This window comes from Cottoperca gobio, chromosome 3 (genome assembly GCF_900634415.1).
Source record: "Cottoperca gobio chromosome 3, fCotGob3.1, whole genome shotgun sequence".
NCBI classification, from domain to species: Eukaryota; Metazoa; Chordata; class Actinopteri; order Perciformes; family Bovichtidae; genus Cottoperca; species Cottoperca gobio.
The window spans coordinates 9,355,374-9,373,395 of record NC_041357.1 but is presented as its reverse complement, the minus strand read 5'-3'; the positions used below and the strand labels follow the sequence as shown (position 1 = coordinate 9,373,395).

At 40.0% G+C, this 18,022-nt stretch overlaps 1 protein-coding gene across 1 annotated transcript in view; it reads right to left on the bottom strand.

The window, feature by feature from the left end:
• The window catches only part of LOC115004539 (protein kinase C-binding protein NELL1-like), a 239,280-nt gene that overhangs the window by 151,390 nt on the left and 69,868 nt on the right, over window positions 1-18,022 (bottom strand). The window contains 3 exon segments of the mRNA XM_029426188.1: window positions 4,939-5,021; window positions 5,552-5,624; window positions 12,431-12,527. Of these exon segments, the coding sequence (XP_029282048.1) occupies window positions 4,939-5,021; window positions 5,552-5,624; window positions 12,431-12,527 (253 nt within the window).

Below are 18,022 nucleotides of genomic sequence, written 5' to 3'. Positions count from 1 at the left end.
TACTGTACGGTAAATGTAACTTCTAGGAGACATGGTTGGATTAATTCATCAGACCTGTGGCTCCAAGTGTAATCTCCAACTGGTGCAGGGCAGATTCATAATGATATTTTAGCAAAGGAGATAAATTGTTAAAATTCTTGTTGATCGAACAGATAATTCTTGGACGCTGTGAGCAAAAACTGTCACCCATTGTGATTGTTTGTTTCCATAATATCACTCACAGTAACCACATGCAGCATTATGTAAACTAATAATAAATATAATTGTCTTTATAATTGTTTTCCCTGTTGAAGGTTCAGTGTGTATGCATCTCAAATCTACGCACTTGTTTTCCAAAGGTTTCTCTATCTGTGTAAAATAGCCCACTGCATCCATCAAAGCTCGCAAGTCACATTTAAATTCCTACATCTATAAAAAACAAGTACTATCTGACCCGCACATAAACAATCAGAGTCCGGTTTGAAAGTTGGAAAGGTGAGGGAATTCAATTGTTCTGAGCAGCGTAGGTCAACTCAGAAATTGAAGGTCCACTTAAGACACTGAAGGCTGCTCTGCCCCTCTGCCTCCGCCCCCTCCGCCCCTCTGAGACCTGCCCAGCCCACAGTGTCAAAAAGAAAGGTCTCGCTGTGAAATGATAGACTTCTAAGTAAAAAAAACAAAAAACGTTGTAGGTCACTGAGGCTTTTTACTTCATTTAGAGGAGTCCCGGCTGGCTGATGGGGAGCTGTGTGAGCTGTGAGCGGTAAAGATGTGTCCTGTCAAAGCCCCAAACAAAATGTTTGAAATGCAATTTCAAAGGCTAGGAGGCTGCCTTGAGGCTCCACGGAGGAATACCTTTCCCGTACAACGTGAGCATCAAATGGCTTGGTGATATCGCACAAAGGAGTCAGAGGCTAATAGGCATGTATCCCCTCCTGTAGACACATGAGGCAGAGAGACACAAGTGAAATAAGAAAGTCAGAAATTCAGGAGATGAACAGGGAGCTTGAACATGGCAGGCAGATTGTTGGTTCCCTGAGAGAGTTGTTTTCACAGGGCCCAGAATATATAGTAGCATAAAGGAGATTATTTGAAAACAAAAAAATCATCTGAAGATGATTTTCTCTGGACAGTGAAGATATACCGGCCCTCTAGCAGTATCTAGCCATGAAGACAGTTTGGATTTTAAGATAAAGATAAGATAAGATAATATGGGAACGTTGTTGATCCCTCAACAGGAAAATCCAATTTACAGCAGCTCAAGAGTCAAAGAAGCAAAAGAAAAATGTGATAAATATAAATGACATAAGCTATATTCATATATACACTAAATACACCTTTCACTTTATGCACTGGATAATTGCACATGTGGTGTGTAGCATTTACTAAATAAATATATGTAAATATAATGTCAAAGTATTGAAGGTCATGTTGTAAGTGGTGGGTGATGGTTACGTTTACATTGTGTCTTCAGTTTTGAGATTCAGCATGTGTCTCTGCCTGTCAGCTATTTTAATGGGACTTCGGTCAAAAAAAACCTGTTGACAGGGAGGTCTGCGGATAATCCAGATTAACAGGGACACTGACTCTGGAAGGAGACGATGCTGTTGATTTTCACAAAAAAATACTCAATATCAATATTTCTCCATTGTCACCTCAATTATAGGCAGAAATCTTTGATCCTTGAATATTTGATGTGTGGTATTGAGTCACACTACTTCGTCTTTTGTCATAAAAACATAATTATGCTTCCTCTCACAAACACAGTGGTATAAAACATGTAAATGCTGCCATGCTAATCGACACACAGCGGATTCATCTCACCTCGCCTTGAGATCACACACTCAGGACCAAGCATGTATTCCCCTAATGCAACAATTCTCTCCACAGCAGAGAGGCAGAGATGCATTTAATGCTGAAGATGACTGCATCCTCCCTGCTGTGACTGGTATGAGCAATGAGGTCAGGTGGTAATAAGTTGAGGTGTGCTCCTGTGAAGAAGGATGCGTTGACACAGCGGTAGGGTAATGTTTTTCATTTCCCCCTTCTTCACACCCAAAATGATTGTATTGCTCGCCCGCCCACTGAGATGTCCTTGCTTCATTCACTCCCACTCAGACGGCACATAGAAGCACGCACTCAATCATATACACACACAATTGTGATCACACTCACTCACATGTATATATGCAGATATTTAGTCACAGAAATGGTTCAAGCTCTTCCCTATGGCTACCACCTGTTAGCCTCCCGTTGTCCCAGTTCAGTCTCCATTTACTGACATCTTTCTGAACTCTGAATGTATCTGTCCCTCATATGTGTGTGTGTGTGTGTGTGTGTGTGTGTGTGTGTGTGTGTGTGTGTGTGTGTGTGTGTGTGTGTGTGTGTGTGTGTGTGTGGGGTTTGCACTGCCAAATAAAAAGCCTGACCTCTACCATCTGACATTCATTAAAATCACAGTAGCACCAGGGCAGGAAAATAAACATTATGATATAAATAATTTTTTTAAAGATATATAGAGCAGTTATTTATTGTATTCCCACTCCTGCATATACTACAATAAGGACGTAGCTGCTTAGTAACAATGAGTGAAGGTCAGTATTATGACTATTTACATATGTTGCCATTTTTGATAAATGAAATGTATTAATTGTAATTGTACTTTAATTAAACATAGAACAGCAGCCAATGATTCAAGATTAGAGTTAGTGGGTTTAATAAAGACAACATATGAAAGACATACTGCCTCTCGATTAATCACACTAACACATAAACTAACATATTCATAGAGGATATTAGTTTAGCTCAGGCATTAAATTAAAAAACTATATTAAAACAATCAATCAAAGGGTGTCCTGGTAGCTCAACTGGTAGCACAGGCGTCCTATATACAAAGGCTTAGTCCTTGCCCACAGCGGCCACTGGTTTGAGTCTGACCTGTTGCTGTACGTCATTCCCTCTCTCTCTCCCCCTTTCACAATCTGCACTGTTCTATCATAAAGGCATGAAAAGCCCAAAAATTTAATAAATTACTAAATAAAAGCAGCTACATGTACTTAAAAATGGGATGTATAAAAAGGCAATTAATAGTAAAGTGTTTTCAAGTAAATGTTGATTTCGCAATGTAATTTATCTTTGTTTAGATTCATTCCTCGTTTTCATTATGCAGGTTTAGTCTGCCTCCAGGTCGGGATCCCCCTTTCACAATAAAAGCCCTAGACCTGTACACTGTATAACTGCGTACCAGAGAGCATATCTCTAAGAGGCAACTCAACAAATTAGCTTAGAGAGCAGAACAACTGGAGTAATTGTGGAAACTCTACCCGGCAAAAAAGACCAATTGACCGAGGAGGCAAAGAAGGGAGGGAGAGTGATAACAAAAACATTCTTTATACTAAACTACATCAGTAAAGTAAAACCTGCCCACTTAATAATACTACCGGGTGTGTTCTTTGGGATTCTTATGGATGTTTCTTGCTTTGGATATTAACGTTAGCCAGGCTGTTGGTGGTATATGTTGCTAACGATACATGAACAAGTAGATTGATCAAAGCCTCTGTTGCACAGTTTGTTTGGAAACAAATGCAGTGTGTCCCATGTTGGTATCTCTGAGGGAAACGTAGAGATCTGGTTACCTTTGTGACAGCGGCAGCAACAATAATAACACTTTCATAAAGCGAGTGTGGCAAGTTAAATAGAAACCTTGAAAATGACATATTACATTTAAGACCAAAAAAACAAGTTTTTAATGCTTTTCAAAGGTTTCACAGATATGGACATAAAATACGTCCTAAATCATTGTGTGGAGCACCTCAGCATCCTCAAACAGTCACTCAACACACTTTCTAGACTTTTAAAACACCTAACAGGGAATGACCTTCAAACTGAAGAAAGGTTAGAACTATTGCTGCTTCAAATAAAACCAGATAAGGTCATACAAAGTATAATCTCTCATCCTTCCCTCATTCCTTTATCCTGTCTTTCTTCAACCGATATGAAAGCACATAAATCCCCAAACTTGAGCTTAAGGTTTTCCCTCAGCAGCAAAACTCTTCTCTTCTATAACTCAAGGTTTCAGTTCAATGGCAACTGAGAAACTCAATCTGCTGATGAGGACTGTGTAATACGGTCAAAAGCTCCAGAACAAGTAAGTAAGTGGACGATGAGTTGAGGTTGTTTTGTCAATATTTAGAAAGTCAAGCTCCACTCTTCATTATTGTCAGCACTTTTACTCGATACTCAAGTAGGCTTCTTTACATTTCCAAAGAGCTGCGATGCTTGCGTTCACATTTCCTTCTGCAACTATATAATAAAAGTGAAAACTGTTCCATTGTTTCATCAAACGAATCCTGAGCAATCTCAAACTGTAAAAAACAAAGCCATGAAAAAAGATAATATGGGAACTTCTGCGACCAACTCATTTATTGTGTTTGCTGTTCACGTTAGCATGCACATTGTGGGTCTTTTAAAAGCACTTCAATCGACGCTCACAATAATAACTAACAGAACATTTTAATTTTGAAAGACAGATTAAGGTGCATGTTCATTTTGTTTTTGTTTCCCAACAATAACTTCTATCTTTTTTTAGGCACAGTCTTGTTGAAATGAAACAAGAATAATATACTGACTTTAGAGGAACAATGCACTTCAATGAAGGCAGAAAATAAGTCAAAGGATTCAGCTGTCTCCGGCTGCAGTGGAGAAGGAAGATGTTTATTCATTTTCATTTATTTATTTATTTGCATGTCAGCTACAACTGGGAAAGATATTAGTGGATCTTTTAACTGGATCTTTTTATTTGACACTGACGACATTTTGCATATTCAGTGTTTTTTTCTTGTATCTGTGAAGTCCACTATTAATCTAGCTTTACAGCACATTATGAATTATCCAGAGTTGTTATACAGTCTGGTGAGCTGGTAGTGTTTTTCTGTGTGCGACCTTGTTCCTTGTTCTTACCTTCAGGGTCATTTTAGCCAGGAGCTCCTGAAGGTCCATGATGCCTTGCACCAGGCTCAGGAAATCGCTGCAGGTCGGACAAGCTCAACGGAGGAAAAGGAAAGCACCAAAACAGAAAAGAAAAGGAGAGGAAGAGCAAGAGGGAAGTATTTAGATAGGAAATAAACACAGCGGCAAACAAAAAGGGAAGCCTCACACATCTGTTGACTCTTTGTCTTAGGCTTGTGTCTGGTGTTAGTATCAATAAAAAGCGACAAGGTGTGATTACATGCCTTATTGATCAGTAACAGAGACAGTGGCACAGCGATGGCCTTGTTTCTCCATCTGTTTGACAGCAAACAGATGGAGAAACAAGGCGGGGAGAGAGGAGGCTTTACTGAATCTGAATTACAGCAAAATGAAGATTACTGAAGTGGAGGACGATGATACAATGGTGGGAGGCTTTGTCTGTGATCAGCCTGGAGAGGTCAGCACCAGTTGACATATAGCTCATTACAGTCCAATTTTATAAAAAGGCACACGGTAATGGGAAGTGTATTTCTTTTATGCATTTCTACTTTTACTCTTAGAATATGTTCAGAACACTATGTACGACTGTCATTGTGATACTCACTGCGGTTAAGGTTAGGACACTGTGTGATGTAGCCGTTGGGAGCGAAAATCAACTTCACATCCTGGATGATTCCCTGGCAACACAGAGGGAGGGGTGCGGGGAAAAGACAGAAAGAGTCAATGAGAGTCATTCATCGGTAAGATCATAGGACATCTCTTTGAATGTAATGGCCAAAAGAAAAATGACAAAACAAGCAAAAGAGTTTACAGTCATAGCCGCTCTGTAAGGATGAATGCGAGCATACTGATGTTTAGCAGGTATAATATTCATCAGCAAACAAATTCAAAGATTATTGAAGGTTGGTACAGTACAAAATATCTAATAGATTTTGAGATATTCCCAGAGACTGTATATAAGAAGCGGACGTAGTCACCACGTCGTCGCCTATTAGTTTATGGACAACGGTTTTGCATTTTGGTCGTCACCATCTTGGTTTTTGGATCCAAAAGTGACACAAGAGGGTGGAGCTACAACTGAATGCTGAACAAGACATGTTTAGGTGTCTTGTTGCATTGGAGGTTTAAAGTTCAAAGATGAAAACACAGACAACGCCCAAACCGGACAACATCGTTAGGTAGCCTGGCCTTAAAGCATACACTGCTTTATCGTCCTTGTTACTCTAAATGGGACCATAATTAACAGAATGAACACTATGCTGTGTTGAAGAAGACTTGAAACTAACAATTGAGACCATACACTCTTTAGGAAAATGTTTACTGAGTTAGAAATAGGGTAATTTTTTCATAGATTTCTATACAACGGACTTCTTTTTGCAACCAGAGAAGTCGCCCCCTACTGGTTATTACAGAGAATTGCATTGGCTTTCATTTTCACAACCGGAGGTTGTCGCTTGGCTATTTCACAGTATAAGTGAAATCTTTGACCAGCTGGTGGTGCTAGAAGAAACTAAAAAGCACACAGTGTAAATCTGTCAAGTGTTCAATATGCATCTGGACCCAGATCTGCCTTAAACTACACACAGTACTATACAAACACAAACACTACACAAAAATAAAAAAATAAAAACATAAATCTTGAATTCTTCAAAAACTGTCAATAAGCTGATTAACAGCAAAGGATAAGCAATAGCAAAAGAGCAATGAATTGTATGGTAGGTTTGAAAGTGCGTGTTTCTTTCTAAATGTTGAAAAACCACAACAGCAAATGTTTTAAAAAAGCCTATTGCTGTACTATGTGTACACTATCCATTCCTAACTGAGCAAATGTACCTCACACATAGGCAGAAGTAAATGGCCTATAACCAATAGAGTTATCTCCTTTAACAGGCTGGCTGTCAATCACTCTGAATGACAGGCTCCATAGGTGCAAGGGCTGGTAAATAGACGGCTTCATATTGACCACAGAGAACAATCTCGGAAAAAGGCTCTCTCTCTAATGGAAAAGCTAACTTGTAAAACACAGGAGCGCACGCGCTCGCACATGCACACACACACACACACACACACACACACACACACACACACTGCAGGGGTAATATCATTTCACCATTTCTTCGTAGTGGCTACTGAAAAAATGCTGGAAGGATATTATAATTTACCACCTCAAAAACAGTTGGCATCCACTCGTCTCTCGCTTGAAATCCATTTACAGTGCATTTGGTTGGCCTGGATGCAAGCAACACCTGCCTCCATTTCAAACAGAGACACAGGGAGAGGGAGCCTTGAGGCGAACAGGCTTGCAGCACAGATGGAGAGCAAACACACTCTCACAAACACACACACACACACACACACACACACACACACACACACACACACACACTCACAAACACACACACACACACACAGGCTGTGTGAGCAGTGGATGGTGAAGAAGAGATTGTCTGTGTCACTCAGAATGAAAATAAGGGTGTAGATCACAGATGTCTGTCCCAGTGGTGTAATATAGGGGCCCTGACCACACATCACTGTCAATGATCAGTAAGTAATTTGAACTGAAGTCATAAAATCTCTCACTCACACACTCACACACTCACACACTCAGAAACATGCACATATTAGTTTCATGCCTCTGCTAAAGTCTATGGAAGATATGTTTCCGTAGCACTATTCAGGAATGATGTCTATGCTCCCATGGTAAGACCAGTCCAATTACACAACTGCATATACAGCAAAGATTAGAACAATGAAAGCTTTTATATTGTTTTTTCTCTGTACAATAGAGCATTGGATTTAAAATAAATGGGGTAAAATTGCTGACTTTCAGCTTTAAAGCTGCACAAATCAATATTTTTATAAAAACAAGGAAACAAAAGACTACATTTAATATGAAAGAGGTCACTAAAAGTGATGAACTCAGCTGTACAGAGATTTTTTAAAGCTTCTTTTATTAACTCATAGTTTGTGATTTTTGCTGTATGATCAGTGTCACCAATTTCATCAGAAAGCAGCTGTTTCCAGCATACCTGTAAATCCCAAGTACGTTAACTGCCTGCACCAATTGACAGACACACCTAGTGACTAGCTCAATAAGCTAGCAGATAAGAGGCCAGTTTTTTTTTTCTCATGAGTCGCTCGTGAATTATTGCAGCTTTGAGTCTTTAAGGGTGTTCACATTGCGTTGACTGCCTGATAGCCGTTTTGTATACACCGCCCCCACACCACGTTATTTTAGGATGATCTAGGGATGAACATACAGACAAGGCGACAAGGTTTTATTTTTATTTTTATGGCCAAACTGTTTTTTGTCTGTCAAAGTGATTGAGTGTTTCCCCCAAACATTTGCATAGCTTCCCATTGAGGGAATATGTATAAATAGGGGCTACATATCTTACACTGTTTATCTGAAGTGGATGTGAACACATTAAAAGTAAAGCTGAAATTCAGCACTTTAACATAACCGTTTCATTTAAAAGCCAATGAACTGGAGTTTAGATACAAAGCAAGTGCAAATGAATCACTGTCCAAATACTTACAGATGGCACTGTCGTCTTAACTAAATGCGGAGAAAAAAACCTGGTAAGTTTATATGTTTTTTGAATGAGAAACAGATGTCTCATACTGATAAAAAAGATGGATAATTATTCTTAAAGATTAAAATTAGGATTGCTTTAAGGTTTGGTTACGACTAATGGTGGGGAAAGGGAATAAATACAGACAATGCTGGTCCTTACAAAAATGTGTTTGTGTGTGTGTGTGTGTGTGTGTATGTGTGTGTGTGTGTGTGTGTGCTTTTTTATGCATCATTTTGTTTCTTTATGTCCCTAAATGATCACAAGTTCACTCACCGTTTGCTGATAAAATTACCTTCACTTTTGCTTGTCTGCTCGCTTGTACAGTCATAATTCACAGTTAGCGTGTTTATTATAGCAATAATAGGCCAGGGCCAGGCATATTTGCCGAGCACTTTGCCTCCAGGCAACACTGACAAAGGTTTATTATCCGGGGTAAAGCTACATTCTGTGATTCTATTTTCTCAATTTGATCATGCACAACATGACCTTTCCTTGGTCTAGCCTGGTCCGAAGACTTAACCTCCACCTGGGGTTCCTCTCCAAGGACTAAACCAGAACAACACTCATTAAAAACCTGTGTGAGAGTGGAGAGACAGAATGCATGACTAGAGAGAGAGACAGAGAGATGATAAGGATGATGAGGATGATCATCTTCCCAAAATAATTAACTTATTTACATATTCATGCTGCATTTGACACGGACCCAACTATTTCCACGCAACGCACGTTGGTTTGATGGACAGCAATGATTTGGCTCAACCTGTGTCCAACGTATTTCAAACTCTGAGTTGGTGATAGATTGTCAAACTACAGTGCCAAAGAAAAACTTGACAAGCTCCAGGGGCTCCAATGCACCACACACAACAAGTTGAGATGTTACATCATTGCTGAATTTCACTTGAAAAACACACCATTTTGTTTGGAGGTGGGCTGTGATTGATTCGCCATCTGGGTGTTTACTGTGGCACCAGGGGCTGTACAGTCTGTGTAATGTAAGCTTTGAAGGTTTATTGGGTCTGGGGTGGCAGAGACGAGGGAATGACCGGGAACAACTCGTGTTTTTGTTCCATCCTCTGCGGAGAGTGTGTAGCATCTACGGGGGACGGAGCCGCTGAGCGGATCAGTGTCTGTGTAACGGCAACAGAAAGTCTCCAGTGACCAGAGCCACAGAGCCGTGGTACTTCTGGCGACAGGTGAGCTAAATGTTTACTGCTAACGGAAGCTTTGTCCCAGCGGCCGCACGCTCTACTGTCGGCGAACACTAACATGTGTCTTATAAAGAAGTTGAAATAAAAAGAACAAACATGTGAACGAAAGCATAAACAAACAAATGTACACATCCAGGAAACAGAGGAGACACAAGACAGACACGGGGAGAGTCGGAGTGAGAGATCTGAGTTCTGAATCTTTCATATCCAGGTTCGGCTCTCGCTGCCTTATGTAACATGTTCACGAGTTCCATCATTGCGCATAGTAGATTCATTATCGTCCTGTGGTGCATGAAACACAGAGCGTTTCACAAAAGCACCGGTTCCAAACGAGCCTGCAGTGTCCCTGAGGAGTCAGCATCCTTGGTACAATGGATTCTCGATAAAATGTATTACAATTGCTCCTTCAGATGGAGAGGCTCCCAGGAGGAGGCATGGGGACGAGGAGCGTCTCAGCAACTGCGTGGGCTCAATATAGTTTATTTAAAAGGTCTAGTTAGCTTGTCTTATCATTATCCTACTCCCGAGTCCTGAATGGGATAGATTACAGCTGCAGCTTTATTTCACCTCATATCTCCATCTGCAGCATGACTTCTTTTGCCTCTTGCCACTTTTCTCCCGTTTCCCAACAAGCTCTTCACCCTTCTCTGCTTTTGACTTAAAGAGACGTAAGTAGGCTCTATTCATCCCCTCGTCTTTAGCGGTTTACAGACGGGAGCAGGTGAGAAAGTGTGAAGGGAATAGCAAATAAGTAGCCATGTTAAGTTGGCCAATGTGTTTGGTCTCTGTCCATATCTATTTCTCTGTTTCTGTGTGATTATGTGTCTCTGTGCCTCTGCACAATATGCCTGGCAACTGTTTGCCAAGAAATAGTTAAAGCACTTAACTCCCTGTTAAGCCACAACTTGTTGTTTTTACATTTCTGTTTGTGTACAGAATCAACAAATGAGATACACGGTGTTAATTAGTTATCTTTCCTAATGGTCATAGATGGTTTACTGAACAGGCCTTACTGGGAACAGGCCAAGGGGCCCAAAGTTTCAACCACAAAATATAATTTAAAGAGTCAAACAAATATAACATGACTACAAAATAGGCACAAAACAAAAGAAAAAAACTACAAAAACTTACAAAATGATCACACAAAAAGAATCTGTTGCAATATCCAGAAAGGAATGAGGGGCTGAAGGAATCCATCACTTTTACAATGAAATAACATTGCATCATGTCATTTTACACTTGCTGCGTTGGCTCTCTAAATGCCTGTCAGTCCAACAAGAGGTGACGCAGTACCCATCACGTTACAGTGGAAATCTCTTCCAAGCTGTGCAGCCCATGCAGCTCAAATATTTAATTGATCACAGATGGTGTTGTTCTCTCAGACGGATACAAAAAAACAAATGCAAAAATAGGATGCCAAATATAGCCTGGAAGATAAAGTTTATGTTTGGGAAACACTGGGTGAAGCATAGAGAAAGCAAGAGAAAAAGAGAAAGAGATGAAAAATGTTGCATAATTAAATATCGTTTTGTAATCGTGGACAGGTGAGGACCAGTATCGTGGCCAACCAGTATGTTATCGAACATCAATTTTGTTATAGTGACCAAAGCCTAATGCAGAGAGAGACCGCAGCCACAAGCTAAGATGTTGTTAGCTAGTAGGGTAATTTTAGCCAGACAATGGAACCTGATTGGAACCAAAACCATCAACTAGTAGCCTACTAATGTAATGTTTTCAGATCTGGGTAGACGTGCACATATAGAATAAACAAAAAGTTTCTATCTCTGGAATTATGAGATATGTTGGATCATAAATATGCATGAGCAGAGAGAGATACTTAACTTACTGTTTAAAAAAACAGTGTAGCCCTAAATGGTCCCTTTGATACAATGTGCAACAGGCCGTTGATCCAAGGTTTTACAAGTGCACCTGTCAGCCGATATGCCAACTCATCCCAATGTAAACCTGAAGGGGAAAATCCTCTCATACCCTCTGTCACTTCATACAAGCACGCACACTTCCACACCATCTGTCTCTGCTGCTGACAAACACTTTTGAGCGCTACCTGCACATGGAGTTAAGAAAGACTCCAAGCACTGAGCAGACTACGGGTAGGGAACTGGATGAAGGAGCTGCGTCTTTCACGACCAGAGATTTCCTCCAGAAGAAGGAGCTCTTTGAAGCCTTGATGCAAGAGGGGAGGAGGAAGGAGGAGGTAGAGGGAGGAGGAACAATGGGCTGATGTGCAGCAGCGATAGTGTCAAAGCATGGGAAGGAGAAATGATTTACACAACGCTAATCAATATTACATAGAAAAAATAAAAAAGCTCCATCGATTGCATTGCGGGTGGGCCGGAGAGGTGGGAATGGGAGAATATGTGCATGTTTTGGTGGCGCACATCCCTTACCCGCTGTGCACGCAGGAGCCGGAGAAAATGAGCAGTGATTAAAAATCGACAACATTGTAATGGACATGGGAATAAGTGTTTCAAAATATACACTGAGCTTTTTGTGGCTCCTCTGAGAGCCCTCAGTGTTTCTTTCTTCTATCTTCCACTTGGCTTTCTTCCCCCACACAGCATACAGCAAATCTGGCCAATTATACAAGGCAATCATGAATGTGAAGCACGTTCAGGTGCGTGAAGACAATGTATGTGTGTGTGTTTGTGTGTGTGTGTATCGTCTGTGGAGTCTTACCTTGAACAGGCCATGCTTGTGGCCGTGCTGGCCGAGCCACACTCCACTGCCTGGGGTGAGCTCCATCTGAGGAGGGTCTATCACCCGCTCATAAATCCTGCAAACAACAAGTCAGAAGAGAATGCTCAGTTATGATAACGCACAGACACAAACACGTTTTTCTTTTTGTCCTGGTCTGGCAGTAACACTGATCCAATACAGCTGAATAGTAAAGCCAACAGAGCGTGTGCATGTCCGCTCCCTCACGCCCTCCCTCTCCACTTTATGAGAAGCAGTGAGTCTAGAGCAGAGGCTGCTCTCCTCAAGCATGACAGCCAGTCTCGGCCCATGGCCCCCTAACACGGTATTGATATCTGGACCTTGGATGTAGGCTGGATTAACCGCCCGACTCCAGACGGACACAAACAGGCTTTGGCATTAGCAAGGCAAACATCCTCAGCGTCATTCAGCGCCACCTTTTCCTCCAATGAGGAGGGCTTAACGATGCCTGCGAGCTCCAATGGGCCTCTGTGAGGATGTTAAAGCATAATTTGTCAGGGTTTTCTCCTCCCATCAACTCACACTAGCAGGAAAGGGAGAAGAAAACCTCATGCATGTCTCTGCATGCATCTCTCACTCAGAGTAGAAAGCTGATTTCTCTCTTGTTCTCCATTTCCGCTTCATTGAAAGGGTATTACATTCAGGCATTTAGTACTTGTTTTGATCCCTGACAGATAAATTGAAACAATTATTTCAATAAAAAGGTTTACTGTATCTGAAAAAAGTAATAGTCACAATATTGAGGAGTCGGAAAACTGAAGAGGGAATAAATCATTTTGCTAAATAAAACTTCTTCCTATTAGCGGTGGAGGTTGTTTCCAAAAGAGAGGAGAAAGAGCGGTCAGCAGCTGGACAGGTGACTGGCCTTGATAAATGACCGTACCAATAACCTTTAAATACTGTATGTAACAGTCATCTTATGGTCTCAGTTTTGGCTAATACTTAAGCTCCATTAAGCAGTATTTTGTTATTAATACCGAGTGAAATGACTTCCTGTAATGTGCTAGTGCTGCTGATCCCTGCAGCTCTGTAACTTTCAAAAGTTTTGTCAGCTTTTGGTTTTGATTTGCCTGCACATATGGTTTATGGCTCTCACCAACCCCTATTAAACCGTGGGCAGCTCACACAAACTATCTGCCCAGCACAAAGTGGAGGTAAACTGTTTTTCTCAAGAGACAAGGGATTAAATCATGACCTTACATTTGACAGGTGGCAAGAAAATTGGCTCCATTGGCATGCCCATATGTTTCTGCTGAATGTGTTGCAGTAAATGAGTTTGTGCTAACATGTTAGCTACAAGAGCCTAATTAGCTAAAGTAAGAGCTCTTAAGACTGTTTTCTGATTTCATGCTATTTAATGCAGCTTTAATTCACATTTAAATGCATGTCATTTTAACATTTTTAAACCAATCCACTTTGAAACATGCCTATAGAATCCTGATCAAATGAGACATTCACTGTGAAGATCATCAGCCTCTACCTGCGCCTTTACTGCCTGTGTTTGTGACAAATACACCAAGTTATCACTGTCAAACTAAGATATTACTTTTAAATGGCATGCAATTTGGACAATCTAAATATCAAACTAAAAACAATCCACAAAGTAGTTTCTTTAAACTCTATTAAAAAGCAATTTTCCTCCAGTGAGAGAATGAATCAAGAAGAAAACAGCAGCAAAATTTGTCATCTGAGGCAGTTTCTTTTGAGGTTATAAGAGTAAGAATAAATAACAATGCCATGCATTTCTAATTATAGGTCTGTTATAATAATGTCCTTTTACTTCTTTAATGTATGTTTTCTGTATAGCAGCATGTTCATTTTGAAAACGTTGACATGTGTACACACTTTGTGCTGGATGTGTACTGGAAGTGCTGCAGTGCCTCGATGCCGTTTACGCTGTAGCTGTCTGATTTCCCACCTGCTGGGCGAGCTGTCACTGCGGTAGAGAATGCAGGGGTCATGTGATTATACTCTATTTTGTCTCCCCCAACCTTACTGTCTTTGCTTCCCTCACCTTCCCCTCTTGTCAGTAGCTCAGTAGCAGTGAGGATTGCAGCTTCTCACAGGGAACACTGGAGAGAGCGGCGATGCCAATTAGAATAGTTATGTGCTCGCGGACATATTTGCATGGTTTGACACCACCGGCTGCAGCCATCAACGGCTAATTATAGAGTGCATTCACCAGTCAGCACACTGTATAGTATGATTAGAAAGAGCTCTTCTATCACCAAGGTGCAGGATTCAATGAGTTATAGCTACGGTTTACAACCCAAAAAATAGAAGAGAATGTGAATAAATTAAATGTGTTGAAGACATTTTACAGTCATCATAAAACAAAAAAAACCAAAACATAATTCACGCACGATATCTAGCCATGCAGATAGTTTTGGTTTAAGTTGTCTAAGTTTTGAGATTTTTGTCATTTGCATTAACTGACCCTTTAAAATTAAAATCCTTTAAAGTTCAAAACAATCCAACTGTATTTGTGGTAATATTTTTGGTACGCATTGTGTTAAGCGATAGCCATTCAATGTTCAAACGTTGCTTACCTATGCATGATGGAGTCACAGGAAATGATGGGCCATGCAATTCAGCATTACTGTTTAAAATGTTATGTCATGATATCCGCCTCACAGCCAACTGTTCACTCTCCCACAGCCTTATTAGAGCTATATTAAAGTTACCACACAAACTGAACATCTCCTACTGCTGCTAGTTCACAATAAAATTATTCAACCAGTGAAACACAGAGTAGTTTTTATTCTGCAGCACTCACAGGAAACTCCAACGGTGCACATTGATCATAAATTCATCTGCAAAACTAGTCAACAGTCAGCATATCAGTTTTAAATATTGCAGGGCGTAATAGAAGATGATGAAGAGCTGCAGGCAACTCCTTAGTGAGGTAACCAATTCCACCATGCCCTACATTGCATACGTTGCATGCAAAACTACTTTTGCTGTGTAAAGGATGAAATCAGATCATGGTTGCTCATAGCTTTATGGAACAAGGCCAATTATTGGCTGACGTCTTCATAAAGACTAAATGAGTAAACAGATACAGGGTGTTCTTATGTTGTATGACAAAGAAGATGCTCAACAAGTGTTCGCTGCCCCAAAATTTCTCGGACCTGTAGCATTAGACCACACTTGCTGTCTCGACCAGTAACCACAGGTGTCACAAAGTCAACCAGAACTGAAATGTTTCGGATTATGACTTTAATGTGGGATTAACAGTTTTACTCCACTTTACCTAATCCCTTAGCATCTACTGCACAGTCGAAAGAACATCAATAAAAGCTTGTTGGACATGGAGTGACTTTCAGAGAATACATGATATAATGGAGCCAGATGAACCAGTAAAATAGGGCAGCACTGCTCCACTTTTACACTGCTCCTTTTCATTTTTATCGATGTCTGTGTGTATGTGGATGTGAGTGAGAGAGACCCACATCTCGATACAGAAGAAAGAACCAGGCAGGTGATGAGCGACCTTGGCCATCATTCATGTGAATGGAGGCTGAAGAAAATAGAAAAACCCTGAGATGTGGAGAGTGCTGCATTACGGCCAGCGAGAGCTGTGGAAGCAATGTATGGCAGGGACTGTATTAATCCACATTTTACTACATTACACATATTTTGTTGACAGTCCACTTCAATAAGCTGCCAGGCCAACTGGTTTCCACCGATTTACTGACTGAATTGAATAAACTACATTTAATCCTGGGCAGTCAGGATTTCAGCTATACTGGTTGGCTGTTTCCCAAGTTTGTCTTTAAGCCAGTGATAAGAGCGAATACATTAAAAAAGACTAAATAAACACTAAATAAAGCCACTAATGCCATCAAAAGCCATGTCCATCTATCTTAAGGATTACATGTCAGAAAATTCAAAAACCAACAGCTTTCATCTTTAAAAGTGAGACACAATATTTAGCTCTTTGGCAGCCTTCATGGCTCCCCCTCAAGAGAACAATCTCAATCACAGCCTTTATTATTTGCTCTGCCAATATCTGTCAGCAACACTAAACTCCAGACCAATTCCAATTTTCCACTAGTTGAACTTGATACATTTCCTGTCATGTTTGTGTCTTTCCTCTGCCAGAGAGATGAAGACAGAATTCATGAGTCAATGTCCCTTTTGAATCACTTGCCCCACTTTGAGACAACATTCTCAAAGCTCTCCGTTTATCCTCTGCCAAAAGCACAGGCTGAGATGTGTCCCGTCACTGAAGGCGGGTGGAAGATTACTGGTTACGCGACAGTAAACAAAAAACTAAAAAGTGTCCAGCATGCTTTAAAATGATAGATATAGATATAGATATATATCTGTCTAGTGTTGACGTGTATATTTACTGTGTATTTGTTTTACTCCTGTGCAATCCCTTGATAACCTGCTGCTGCTGTAACACAATACTTTCCCAATGTGGGATCAATTAAGTACATATATCTATCTATCTATCTATCTATCTATCTATCTATCTATCTATCTATCTATCTATCTATCTATCTATCTATCTATCTATCTATCTATCTATCTATCTATCTATCTATCTCTCTGTCTGTCTGTCTATCTATCTATCCATCCATCCATCCATCCATCCATCCATCCATCCATCTATCTATCTATCTATCTATCTATCCATCCATCCATCCATCCATCCATCTATCTATCTATCTATCTATCTATCTATCTATCTATCTATCTATCTATCTATCTATCTATCTATCTATCTAACTATCTCTATATCTATATATCTATCTATCTATCTATCTATCTATCTATCTATCTATCTAACTCTCTATCTATCTATCTATCTATCTATCTATCTATCTATCTATCTATCTATCTATCTATCTATCTATCTATCTATCTATCTATCTATCTAACTATCTCTATATCTATATATCTATCTATCTATCTATCTATCTATCTATCTATCTATCTATCTATCTATCTATCTATCTATCTATCTATCTATCTATCTATCTATCTATCTATCTATCTATCTATCTATCTATCTATCTATCTATCTATCTATCTATCTTTATACCACATCACCTGACTCCCTGTTTTTCTCCATCATCAACTGACTTAAACATTAACTTCACTTGACTTTACTTGTATTCAGTAGGTGGCTACAGTAAACGGCTACATGTGGCATATCAGCTGAGCCAGGTAAACTTAGACAGTGATTGTGTAGTTAAAAAATAATATCATACACGTGGTACGAATGTGGACAGAAATAGAGTGGATAAATTGTGAGCAAAATGTACAACAATTAGCATGAGACAACCTTTCCTTTGTGAATACAAATTATGCCCTACTAATTATAATGTGGTCATAATAATTGGACTGATTCTCAGCTACAGTCCATTTACTGAGATTGGGAATAAATTATAACTCATTTACATGAGACTGTACAGAGAGAGTTACTGATCAGCACTTTCTTTATGCCAACATCCTGTATATTCTGCTGTTTTACTTCTCAATTACCTTCTGGAATGGAATAGTTACAATGATGGTCACAGACCTAAATCTCGTGCATTATAG